This window comes from Pituophis catenifer, unplaced genomic scaffold, assembly GCF_029215685.1.
Source record: "Pituophis catenifer annectens isolate HBS135680 unplaced genomic scaffold, rPitCat1.0.hap2 SCAF_1, whole genome shotgun sequence".
NCBI classification, from domain to species: domain Eukaryota; kingdom Metazoa; phylum Chordata; class Lepidosauria; order Squamata; family Colubridae; genus Pituophis; species Pituophis catenifer.
Genome location: NW_027256881.1, coordinates 4,967,216 through 4,980,417, shown reverse-complemented (window position 1 = coordinate 4,980,417; position 13,202 = coordinate 4,967,216). Strand labels below are relative to the sequence as shown.

Sequence of the window (13,202 nt, the reverse complement as noted above, 5' to 3'; positions counted from 1 at the left end):
TTCTATTCATTCAAACAAATTCCTTCCCTTTTAGGAGGAACCTTTTAATTCCTTTCTGGAAAGAATCACAAAGCGGACATATTGGAAAGCTATGGAAGTTGAAATCCAAGTCCCGCCACCTTTTAAATCTTACATTTTACCCTATTGATGGCACTTTAATTTTTTTTAGCATTAAGGTGCCGCTTGCATCCTTGTGGGACCAAGGATGCTGTAGATTCTCCCAAAATATAACATTGTGAGAAATGGTATATCCTGTCAATTAATATTCAGCTATCCCATATTTATTTCCATTATATTATAGAATATAATATTCTATAAATTATATTATAGAATATTCTGTATTATAAAATATTAAAATATTTCTATTTTAATATCTCCAAAGTATCACATTTTTGTAGTACAAGAATTTCTGTAAAGATCATCAGTGAACCATTAGCTCATTGAGATCACTAAATATAGTTAACATAAAATACTGTACAATCTATATTATCTTTCAAATATTAAACAGAATAATAGAATAACAGACTTGGAGGTCTTCTAGTCCAACCCTCCTGCTCAGGCAGGAAGCCTTATACCCATGATGGCGAACCTATGGCACGTGTGCCACAGGTGGCACGCAGAGCCATATCTGTGGGCACGCAAGCGTTGCCCTAACTCAGCTGCAGCGCGCATGTGTGTGCTGGCCAGTTATTTTTTGGGCCTTCCGGGCCCACTGGAGGGGCCTCCAGAGGGTCTCTGGGGTGGGGGGGAAGGCTGTTTTCATCCTCCCCAGGCTCCAAGAAAGCCTCTGGAGCCTGGGGAGGGTGAAAAACAGGCCTACTGGGCCAACTGGTAACTTTTTTGCCATCGCGTGCCAAAAGCAGGGGGAGTGCGGGGGGCTCACGCTCGCATGCACGGAGGGGCGGGGCATGGGAGGCATTGAATTATGGGTGTGGGCATGTGCACGCGTGTCACCGAACCGGTTCTGCCCCCCCTGCCCCCCCCCCCTGCATTATTCTTACCTTTTATTTGGCCCCACCCCCAATCTATTGCTGCCTCCTGAGTCCCAGCTGATGGTTAGAGGGAAAAAAACTGTTTAAACTCTTGCCAAGGGGCTTCAAAGGGCCGCCCTACAGCTAATCAGGGTTAAAAGAAAACAAATGAGTGGACCGGTGCCTCCAAAAATAAATGAGTAGACCGGTGCCCGCAAAAATAAATGGGTAGACTGGTACAGTTCTGCAAGCAGTTAAAAGCCTGGTAGACCAGTACCTCTGCTAAATCCTAAAGAATTGTCACATGACCATCAAGCCATGCCCACAAAATAAGCCACGCCCACAGAACTGGTAGTAAAAAAATGTAGAACCCACCCCTGAACCGCACTGAAAAAAAGTGACTTGGGGCCATTTTTCACACTTAACAACGGTTGCAGCCTCCTCAGGGTCACGTGATCAAAATTCAGAAACTTGGCAACCGACTCCTATTGATGACGGTTGCCGTGTCCCTGGGTCCCCTTTTGAGACCACCTGACCAGCAAAATCAATGGGGAAACCAGATTCACTTAACAACCGTTTTAATAACAACTGCAATGATTCGCCTAACACAGTGTTGGTGAACCTTTTCGGCACTGAGTGCCGAAACAGGAGTGCACATGCATGTGCTGGGGAGCACCAGAAACCGGAAGAGCAGTTCCCTAGCACGCATGCGCACGCCGAGAAGCTGAGCTTCTGGTTTCCAGCGCGCACATGCATGCCGGTCACTTGGTCTTCCGGTTTCTTGCGCATGCGCACGCAAAGACCATACACACTGGAACCCGGAAGAGCAACTGGCGACAGCTAGCGTGCCCGGAGAGATGGCTCTGCATGCCACTTCCGGCACACGTGCCATCAGTTCGCCATTACGGGCCTAACAACTATGTCTAGAAAGGTCATAAAATGGGGCAAAATTCACTTAACAACAATGTCGCTCAGCAATAAAAATCTTGGGCTCCGTTGGGGTCGTAAGCCGAGGATTACCTGCATTACGTATGTTCGCCGCGTTGAGTTGCCTGTAAAAATAATAAAGGCAGGCGATAAGAGTCACCTCGCGTGGTGAGATCGGCAGCAAACGAATTTTAAAAACAAATTTAAAACACAGCAACACCACTTAGACTTCTACCCCGCTTCTTTGTTCTTTTACAGCCGTCTCTAAGTGGTTTACAGAGTCAGCACATTGACCCCCAACAATCTGGGTCCTCATTTTACCCACCTCGGAAGGATGGAAGACTGAGTCGACCTCGAGTCAGTCAGGGCTCAAACAAAATAAGAATAATTGCTATCATCTGAATTTTGAAACCTGCCTTCTTTTTAAAAACTTAAAATTCAAACGTGGGAATCCACCTTATAAATATAAATATAAATTATATTATATATTATAAATATATCTGGGTTCCTAGAGCCTTCCCACTTGCTGCTGAGGCTCGACTCACTTTATTTCTCCCTTATCCGATGCTTTTGCCGGCCAGTTTTTGCATTGTGTGCGGCTGCCGCAGAGCCACCAGGCCCAAGGGTCGGTCTTAAAGGGCCGGCAGATGTTTCCAGCTGGGGAAAAGCCGCCCCCTCCTCCTTCACCCGGACCGGGACAACTGGCGGCTATTAAATCATGATGGGAAATTCATTGTCATTCTGACTTGGACTTCATTAGCAATATAACAGAGAAGGATAGTGCACCTTTAAATGATGAGCTTTGGTGTTTAATTACCCAAATAAAATGACATAAATATGAATGAGCGCTAATGGTGGTACTTGGGGTTTTTTTTCCCCCCTGGAAACCATTAACGATTCTTAAATGATTTGTAAAGAAAATGAAAGGCGAAGAGAAGCAGTGAGATGGCTATTAGGGTTCAAACACACTCCTGAATTATTACATAGTCAACTACCTAGCAAATACAGAGAACTAAATGATCTTGATCTTGCTACCTTCTGATTTTTTTTCCCGCCCCCCCCTCCCTCCTTCTAAATTTACTGCTAGAGTCATTTCACCCCACGGCACGTGGCATTTTGATCTCTCTTCTGATGTTCATTAGTTCAGAAATGGGGATTTGGAGGTGGGGGTTGGACTGGGTACATGTCAGAAAGACAAAAGATTTCGGTTCTGCAGAAACGGGCTAAAGTTGTTTTTGCTCTCGTTCGAGCAAATTGCCCATGAGGACTAGCAACACACATGCTGAAAACAGGGCCACCTGCCTAGGCCCATTTTTTTTTTAAAGGGGCCTTTAAAACAGGAATGGGTAGTGGATCCCTTGTGGGATATTGTTGCTATTGTGGATTATTTTATCCAGATTGCCTTGATATTTTTTGTGTTTCTGTTGTGCTTTCTAAGTTGCTCAGAAGCGTAACGGATTGGGATGGCCTCTAAATCAGACAAATAATTACATTTTAACAATTAAATAAATAAATAAAGCAATAAAATTTAACAATTTTATTAAAGCCAGATGTCATTTCCGTTGTTGCATAAATTATTCCTAGAAATTTGTATGGACAAAATTGAAGACCTCTATTTTTTCTTCCTCCTTCTCCGTCTTCCTTACTTTTCTCCTCCTTCACCACCTCCTTCCTCTTCTTCCTCCCCTTCCTCTTCCTCCTCCAGTCACTCTTCTTCCACCCTCCAAAGCTGACGTACCTCTAGTTTAATAGAGGCAGGGACAGAGTAGCTTCAGCACGCAAGTCAAACAACATTTGAATGGAGTCGGCTAGTTTGTGACCTCCCATTGGACTGGAACAGCGAATCAGAAGACCTAAGTCAATATTCCTCAACCTTGGCAACTTTAAGATGTGTGGACTTCAACTCCCAGCATGCTGGGAGGGAAGTGTAGCCAGCGTTGCAGCAGTACGATGGGTCCTTTGAGGGCTCTTGAAGACCCATCGATATCCCTACTGTCCGGGTACTCCCAGCATGCTTGCTGGCTGGGGAATGCTGAGAGTTGAAGTCCACACAACTAAAAGTTCCCAAGGTTGAGGAATACTGACCTCAGTGCTGGACCAAGCAAAGAACATTACCTAGTATGCCAGTGTCGCTAACTGAAGATTTTCTAGTGTTGGAACGGAGTCTTGTCTGAAGATATACGAGGTGGCTTTTTATGAAGTTCAGCTTTGTCACAGGTTCTCCAGTCTCTATCCAGACCTCTTTGGGAGTTGAGGTTGAATTCTTTGCAAGGACATTGAGTTCTCTGCTTCCTAATTATGGCCATTCTCTAACTCAGATCTGGCCCGCGGGGCCGCCCTGAAATCAGTGAAAGACCGGCCCGTGGAGCTCTGCCAGTGAAAATGAAGCTCCATTTTCACTGGCAGAGGGCTGGAGGAGGCCATCACGTCCGAAAACAGAGCTCCTTTTCCAGTGGTGGGAGTCAAATAATTTAACAACCTTACATTAGGCAGAGAACATTAGGTTCTCTGCCCTAATGACCGGCTGGGTGGGCATGGCCATGGTGGGCGTGGCCAGGGGGTGTGACAGGCAGCACTCGATCTCCTGCATCCTCCTGGGAGCAAAAACGGGCTGCGGGGGGAACACGTCACCCCCCGTGCCCCGTTTTAGGCCTAGGAGGTCTCCCTGCACTTACTTGGGAGCCAAAATGGGGCGAGTCAGGACTCCTGGAAGGGCTGGGGCGGGGCCAGCCAGCAATTTAACTACCAGTTTTCCCGAACCGGCTGAATCCCACGATTGTCCTTCTAACTGGCAGAGGGCTACAGGAGGCCATTGCAGCCGAAAACAGAGCCTAGGAGGGCCACGCGGAAATTATAATGAGAGGGAGGGTCAATGGATCCCTGTAGCTCTTCCCGGGGTACCACAGGTGCCCCCAACACGAGTGATGTCAAGCTGGCCATGCCCCCCACTGGCCACGCCCCCCCTGGTCCCCCGAGGTCAAACACAACCGTGATGCGGCCCTGAATTAAATCAAGTTTGACACCACTGCTCTAAGTCACGCCTCCCTTAAGCTAGTCAACAGCTCTGGTCGTCGTTGTTTTCTGGCAGGCCTACTTGTGGGATAACAACAAGGACCTGGTGGAGTGGCTGGAGAAACAGCTGGTAGAGGAAGAAGGTGCCCGCTCGGTGGTTGACGAGAACATCAAATACATTTCCAGGGACTACGTACTCAAACAGATACGAAGGTAAGAATGCTATGCAACGCTCAGGGACCTTACCTATTCCATAAATTCAAAATGTGGGTAGTCTACAGTAGTCCTCGACTTACAACGGTTGGCTTAGTGACCGTTTGAAGTTACAACGCCACTGAAAAATGATGACCGTTTTTCACACTTAGGACCGTCGTGTGGTCATGTGACCAAAATTCATACTTACGACGGTGGCAGTGTCCCCGAGGTCACACGATCCCCTTTTGCGACCTTCTGACAAGCAAAGTCAATGGGGAAGCCGGATTCACTTAACAACCGTGTGACTAACTGAAGAGCTGCAGTGATTCACTTAGCAACTGCGGCAAGAAAGGTTGTAAAATGGGGCAACCCTCACTTAAACCCTATCTCACTCGGCAACAGAAATTTGGGGCTCAATTGTGGTCGTAAGTTGAGGATTACCTGTAATCTATTTTGGACTTTCTGGCCACGAAAAACCTGCAGGGTTGACTAATTTTGAATAATATGAAACTGAACTCCAGTGGGTTCCCTTGTGTATCTCTACTTCCAACAGACACGTTCAGAAACTGTTTAAGGTAATCGCTGGGGCCTCCTTCTCCTTTGCTATCAACTGTGTTAGGCCTACAGGAAGTCCTCAATTTACAGCCGTTCCATTTAGTGACCGTTCTCAGTTATAATGGCATTGAGAAAAGGGACACAGAACTAGTCCTCCATTCATAGCTGTTGCAATATTCCCACATTGATCACAATTCAGCTGCTTGGAAACCAGTATTTATTGATGACGGTTGTGGCGTTCCCAGCAGTTGTGGGTTTCAAATTTTTTTACTACCAGTTCTGTGGGTGTGGCTTGGTGGGTGTGGCTTGGGCATGGCAGGGGAAGGATACTGTAAAATCTCCATTTCCTCCCGATCAGCTGGGACTCAGGAGTCAGAGAATAGATAGGGGAGGGGCCAGTCAGAATTTTACTACCGGTTCTCCGAACTACTCAAAACTTCCGCTACCGGTTCTCCAGAACTGGTCAGAACCTGCTGAAACCCACCTCTGGTTCCCAGGGTCACCAGATCACCATCCGCAACCTTCCCAGCCGGCTTCTGACAAGCAAGGTCCACTGGAGAAGCCACAATTCGCTTAACGACCATTTCTATTTATTTATTTATTTATTTATTTAGAAAATTTATATTGCCGCCTACTCGCACATGGCGACTCAAGGTGGCTTACAAGGACATGAAAACACATTATAAAAGAATAAAAAGAAAACTCAGGGGTGAAATCCAGCAGGTTCTGATAGGTTCTGGAGAACCGGTAGCGGAAATTTTGAACAGTTTGGAGAACCCGCAGATACCACCTCTGGCTGGTCCCAGAGTGGGGTGGAAATGGAGATTTTGCAATATCCTTCCCCTGCCACGCCCACAGAACCGGTAGTAAACAAATTTGGATTTCACCCCTGAGAAAACTAATAAAATAATAACACCGCCCCTCCTCCCCCCCCCGGTGACAACACACATTCATACTAGCCATTTAATGGGCTCCATCCCGCTCTGGGTTCCCCAGGCCCACTGGCAGAACCACGTCTTCGGGGCCTTGCGAAAGAGTGGGGGCCAGTCTAATCTCCGGGGGGGGAGGGGTGTGATATTCCAGAGAGAGGGAGCCACCACGCAGAAGGCCGTCTTTTTCTCGGTCTCATCCAATGTATCTCTTTAACGGACGGGACCCGTAACATTCCTTGCCTCCCCGTTCTAGTGGGTCGGGTAGATTCTCTGCAGTGCAGCGATTTGCTTAACCACCATGGCAAAAAGGTTTCAAAATGCGGCGCGACTCACTTAACAACCGCCTTGCTTATGGAAATGGAAATTCTGGACCGGATTTTCATCGTAAGTCGAGGACTACCTGTACTTGGTGGTCTGACCACAGAGCTTGGCTCCCCAGATGGAGTGTCTACCCCTTCTGAGGTCACTACTTCTCCTTTTTCTTCCTCCTAGCTTGGTCCAGGCTAACCCAGAGATAGCCATGGATTCCATCGTCCACATGACGCAGCACATATCGCCCACCCAGCGTACCGAGATCGTGCGCATTCTCTCCACAATGGACTCACCCGCCTCCACGTAAGAGGATGCCCCTCCCCAATCGCGGAGGGCAAGAAAGGGCCGCTCGCCGCTCTCAACCCCCACAACGTGGACCTGCCAAGAACCGCTGGAAAGTGACTTTTTAATTTTTTTTTTTTTAAATACCAGACTTTGACGGAAGACGGCATGGCATCCTTCTAGTTGCAAAAGACTCTAGGAACGCAGCTCCCCCCCCCAACCCCACCCCCCAGTCCTAAAATAATTTATGGATGCCATGTAATCTTACCTATTTATTTAACAAAGAAAGTGACTGGACCAATATTGTAACTAACGGTTATCTGTACAGCACTTATCCAGATTATGAATGGTACTGTTGTACCATGAGGTCACGGAATTTAAAGGGTGGGGGTGGAGGGGGGAAATAAGGGGTTGATGTCCGTTGTGAGCCAGTTTGTCTGTTAGTTAACATCCGCCCCTCCCCAAACCCAAGATCCCCCTGGTTTCGTCATGGTAAACAGGGGCTGCTCACCCTCTCCCCATTTTCCCTGGGGCCCTTCGGTTCATCGGCTAATCCTGCAGGAGACGGGTAGTGATAGTAAAAAAAATTACACACACCCTTCCTGAATCAGCCTGGCAGGATCACCATTTCTGTGCCTAAAGGGAGACCCTTGGACTTTGTGTAGCTCATCCTCCTAATCTGGAAAGAGCGTCTCCTTCGGTCATAAGGCAAGGACAGGGCCCATTTTCCTCTTGAAAGACTATGCAGCAGCAACGCGTCTTCTCCTTCCCTCGGCTGGGCTCCCTCCGTATAGTCGCAAAGCAGCCACCTGACGCTTAAAAGGCAGCACAATGCTTTCCATGGTCATAACTACCAGTCTTTGGGCGTTAAAACAGAGCTATCCAGCACCCCTCGGTTTCCCAGGGCGGGCTGGACCAAATCCAGCCCAGAGTGCCTCTCTTATGTCAGGTATCGTGCCTCTCTGCCCCATCGCTTGGTCCCACAGCACAGATTAAGCCAACAAGATTTTCGCTTGCTGACATCCCCCCCGTCCCCATCCCACCTGCTGATTTCCTCCTCGTGTTTTGCTCCAGGAAGGAAGCTTCACTTCCACCTGCCCCAATGAAATGGCCCTAATTAAGTTCTGAAACTGACCGGGGATGCATCAGAGCATCTCTTTCCGCCGCCCTCCAGCCAGGACAGGAAGTGCTGGAAGCTACAACTGCTGGTTTTTTTTGGGGGGTGGGGGGGAATGTGGCAGATGTGTAAGACTGGAGGACCAGCAGCACTTAGTAAAATCTGCAGAAATTGGATTTTGGGGTTCTGGTAGGAATTGGGGGGCATGTGCCTTGCTGGGGTGGAGAAAGTGTTTGGGCCACCAGCAAGATTTGGGATCCCATTTTCAAAACTCAGTTGCCCGAGTGGTAGAAGAGCATTTCCTTTCTCCTTGCAGGCACATCACACCTATAGCACGCAGTTGTGGGACACACACACACACACACACACACACACACACCAATTTTGGAATGGGACAACTCTCCACAGCCACAACTCTCACAATTCAACAAATACAAAAGTGAAATTAATTTCAACAGAACCGTTGCCAATAATAATAAAATTAAGTCAATCCAGAAACACAAGAGTTACATTAATTATCAATGAAAATGTGGCCACCGACAATAAAAGAAACTGAGTGGAACGATTAATTCAGCGTTGACTTGTCCCGCGGTGAGTTGGGCATGGCGAGGTAGCCGCAGCGAGGTGTCCTTGACACCCTCGGGTTGTATAGCTGATTCTTACCTGTGGGCCTATAGCTGTGATGGGAGAGTCTACTCTACACCCACACACACACACACCAACTCTCAGAGCCAGCCTTAGATCCAAATTGGGGGGGGCAGTCATAAAACCCCCCAGCCACTTTAATGTTCTTGCTAAACCAAGGATCTAATTTTTCCCTGCTTAAAAAAAAACCCAGCAGTTTAGAATTAATGCGGTTGGCTTTTTTTTTTTTCATAAATTGCAAAGTGTTAAAATCCATCCTGCTCAACGTAATAACAGAAAGCGGGGAGGGAATTTAATTTGGGGGGGGTCTGGGTTGGGAGGATCCTCGTAGCACAGTATTAACCAACCAAGCTTCACTCAAAATCAAGTCCGAGAATCTAGTTCCCAGGTGCGTTTCGTTTTTTTCACCTGGAAAGTGCCGAGTGTGTGAACTAAAACACCCCTTCGCTGTACTTCAGAGAGCCCAGCCTTCTCCAGCTTCCAGATCTCAAAAGCTTCCCTGGAGTTATGTCCAAAGATTACTGGCCAGAATGGACATCTTGAACATCTGGAGGCCTAGAGTAACTTGCAGCAGGCTGAAACATCAAAAGGAAATTTGTTTGAAGGGAGATATAAATTCTTCCACAAAGCACATATTTTGGGCTAAAATAACGCAGATCTACTTAGATCATACTAACAAAATGTTCCAAAAGAAGAGGCTTACTTATGGGACTGTGGTGGTGGGCTTGAATTTCCACCAGATTTTCCCTCCAGGGTTCAGCTCAGTGCCTTTCTTTTTTTGAAACTCCCCCTCCCATTATTTCTTCATTAAAGAAAATAGATGTTCAGCTAAACTCCCAGGATGGCCCAGGTTCCAGAGAGCACAATTGCATTCGAGATGATTTTCCCCAACAACTGCCACGGAATCGCATTGATCCCACAATCCTTCCAAGAACCGAGTCTTAGCTTCTCACATCCATCTTTGCAATTTTGGCGTCCTTCCTTCCCTCATGCAAAACATACGAACCGATCTGTTGTTTACGTCAAGGAGTTGTCGCTTCCAAAAGCTTTGTAACCACCAGCTTAAGCCTGTCAAATGGCTGTTACTTTCGACCCCACGCCGATTCTTTTTTTAGAGGCTGCAAAAACAACCGCAGTGAAAAGATGGCCTTTTCAATCTTACCCCTTAAATTCTAGTCCACCAAAGTTTGAAAAAAAAAAAATTAAATCAACACATCCTTACACAGGATTGAAGAGGGGCGGAAAAACAAGCAAAGAGGCATTCTGGGTGCTTCCTGAATCTGTTCGGTCCCTAAAAGATGCAGCGATCATTATGATTTTAGCAGGAATAAATTCAGACAAAACCTCTCGCTCGGAAGTATTAAAGTGCGTTTTGCTTTGGGAGAATTGTCAGGTCTGAAGTTGTTCCACTTACCTCAGTTTTCTTTTAATAAAACCAACAATCAATTTTGTGTCTTTGCATTCCTTGGTGTGACTTTCGGTGATATTGAAATACCGTATTTTTCGGACTATAAGACACACCTAGCTTTTGGTGAGGAAAATAAGAAAAAAAAAAAACCTGCCTCTGCCTCCCAGCATCCATCTGGTATTCATTTGGCCCGTTTGCTGCCACAGCCCGTTAGTTGCAGCCCATTCGCCACCACCCGTTCGACACTGATGCAGCCCATTCTAGAACAGCTGATTGGCACCGCACCAACCCCCCTCCCCCCCGCCACAATATTTGCTGTATAGGATGCACAAACATTTCCACCCACTTTTTTGGGGGGAAATGAGTCTTATACTCCAAAAATACGGTATTTTTCTGCTCCAGGCAACATGCTCACTTTGAGGACATCCAACTCTGTTGCATGTTTGGGCTTCCCGTAGTGAAATTAGCTTAGAAACATGACTGCTGTTACTCAGTAAGCATCAAGTAGTATAATTCTCTATGGAGATTCTCAATCATCCAGGTCATGGTTATCCCAAAAAAACTTTTATCAAAAGGCAACTGGACTTTGTTTTTCCTTGAAGACGTTTCTCTTCTCATCCAAGAAGCTGAAGAAGCTTCTGTGATGAGAAGTGAAACCTCTTCAAGAAAAAAGAAGGAAATCTAGTTGCCTTTTGGAAAAAGCTCCTTTGGGAGGATCAAGCGGTGTAGTTTAGAAGTGGGAAGTGATAAACCAGCATGCAATTTCCAGAATCCACTAACCTCTACAGCCTCGGAGAACATTTTTGGAGAAAAGTCCCCATGTAGGTTTCATTTGGTCACCGGGCAGTAGGCCAAGTCCCATAGGTTCCTCTCTCCTACTACATATAGGCAGCCACTTTATCAGAAAGCTGATTGGTCAGTGTGGAATCCATGGTGCTCTGATGACGTTACCTAGTTGGGCAATGAAATGTCGGCAAGAAAACCAGCAAGCTCAGAGAGCACTGAGGACCTCTAATTTCAACTAATATTCTATTGGTCAGTGTTCTTCACCACTCCCACTTAACCCTCTAAGTGTTCTGTCCCTGTCTCACACACGCACACAAACAGATAGCCAGGGGTTAAATAAAACTGGCGGACAACAAATTCTTTCAATAAGAGGATTGGCAGCAACCCAGTAGCTGCTTGCCAAGAACTTTACTCATAGAGGGAGGAGGTGTTCCTCCGTCAGATAAACCCAAACAAGATACACACAGTTCAAGAATTGTCCAGTCCAGTCCATATTAAATCCAAGGCAGATAACGTTGTTTCAAAGATACAATGTGACTCGCTAGTAGTTAGTTTTGTCCATCACAGAGTCTGAATGGCCACCTCACCCCCTTTTATTCCCTGTGGGGTGTGGTCCAGTGATTCAGCTTAATCTCTGGCACGCCTCCTTTTCTGTGTGCGCTTGTCTCTCTGACGCTGGTGTGTATCCAGCCAAGACTTATCTCCGTCACTGTCCGACTGTTCGGAGATACCTGGCTCCTGGCCAATCTCTTCTCCTTCGGGAGACACCTGAGGCATTGTCAGAGAGGAGGGTCCTGGAGAGGGAGGCCTGGCCAACTCCTCTCCTTCATGTTTGGAGCCTTCTCCCTCCGATAAGTCGGCCTCAGGGGTCGGAGTCACAACACTAAGTTGAGTTTGTTTGCACAAACCACATAAGCATATAGCAATTCCACAGATGCATTCCCCAAACTCACTAAACTCACAAGCAAAGTCATCTAGGTCAATGATGGCTAACCTTTTCCGGAACTGAGTGCCCAAAGCGCGCCCACACATGCCTGCACCCCCAAAATGCAATGTGCGTGCTCCTGTTTGCATGCGTCCCACTCCTGTGCATGCGTGTGAGCACCCCTGCATGCGCCTCTCCCCATATCCATTCATGCATGCCCCCCCATATGCACGCACGGCCCCCCGCATGCACCCCAGCACATGTATGCACGGCCCCCTGCATGCACCCAGCCCCATGCACATGCACGCACATATGTGCGAGTGGAACCTTTATTTTTACCTTAATGAACAAACTAACATTAAAAAGAGCAGTGTCTTGATGTCAGCTTTCAAGGTAATCCCGAGGAAGCTAATACTATCTTGCAACAATCTTGCATGTCTGAAAGCACATTCCCTCCCTCATACCTGCTTTTATTTTCCAGAGAACAAGGGAGGATTCCTTCTGAGATGCTTTCTCCACCTTCATCCCTCCTTTGGATTCAGGTTTCTCTTACCAGATTGCTGTCAACCTTCTTCCTGTCTCCCAAGGCAACTCCCACACCATTGGAAAACAATACAACATCTGTTGTATTTCTTCCCCCCCAACATTTGTCAAGACTTCCCTTTTTCCCCTCTGCCTGCTGCTGACTTAAGTCTACCCCAGCAGATAAAAATAGAAATAGAATAACCGAGTTGGAAGGGACCTTGAAGGTCTTCTAGTCCAACCCCCTGCTCAAGCAGGAGACCCTCTACCATTTCTGACAAATGGCAGTCCAACCTTTTCTTGAAAGTCTCAGCGCACGTGATGCAATTTGTGTGTCTTAAATTGAGCAAAGGCTGCAGGCAGTTACAGGAACAAATTCAAATTCTATTTTGTATCCCAATTTCAGGGCCCTTTGTGTCTGTCGAGCGGACGGTGAAAGCGGCCTCCAGACCACCTAATGCAAGGGGGCTTCTTTTGAATGGTCTCTACCTTATTTTTTTTTTTTCCCCGCTGATGCTTCGGATCCAACAAAACCCCACCTCTTCACATTCAGAGAAAGTGGGGGTCGCCAGAACAATTTCATGCATTAAAACTGCTTCACAAATGGCTGCTC

General features: G+C 47.0%; 1 protein-coding gene across 2 annotated transcripts in view; it reads left to right on the top strand.

The window, feature by feature from the left end:
- The window catches only part of ACACA (acetyl-CoA carboxylase alpha), a 252,226-nt gene extending 244,739 nt beyond the window's left edge, over positions 1-7,487 (top strand). For both annotated transcript variants that reach the window (XM_070932018.1, XM_070932017.1), the window contains 2 exons: positions 4,987-5,123; positions 7,085-7,487. In XM_070932018.1, coding sequence (XP_070788119.1) covers positions 4,987-5,123; positions 7,085-7,211 — 264 coding nt within the window. In that variant the 3' untranslated portion in view covers positions 7,212-7,487. The remainder of the gene's footprint in view (positions 1-4,986; positions 5,124-7,084) is intronic.
- Positions 7,488-13,202: the final 5,715 nt, after the last annotated feature.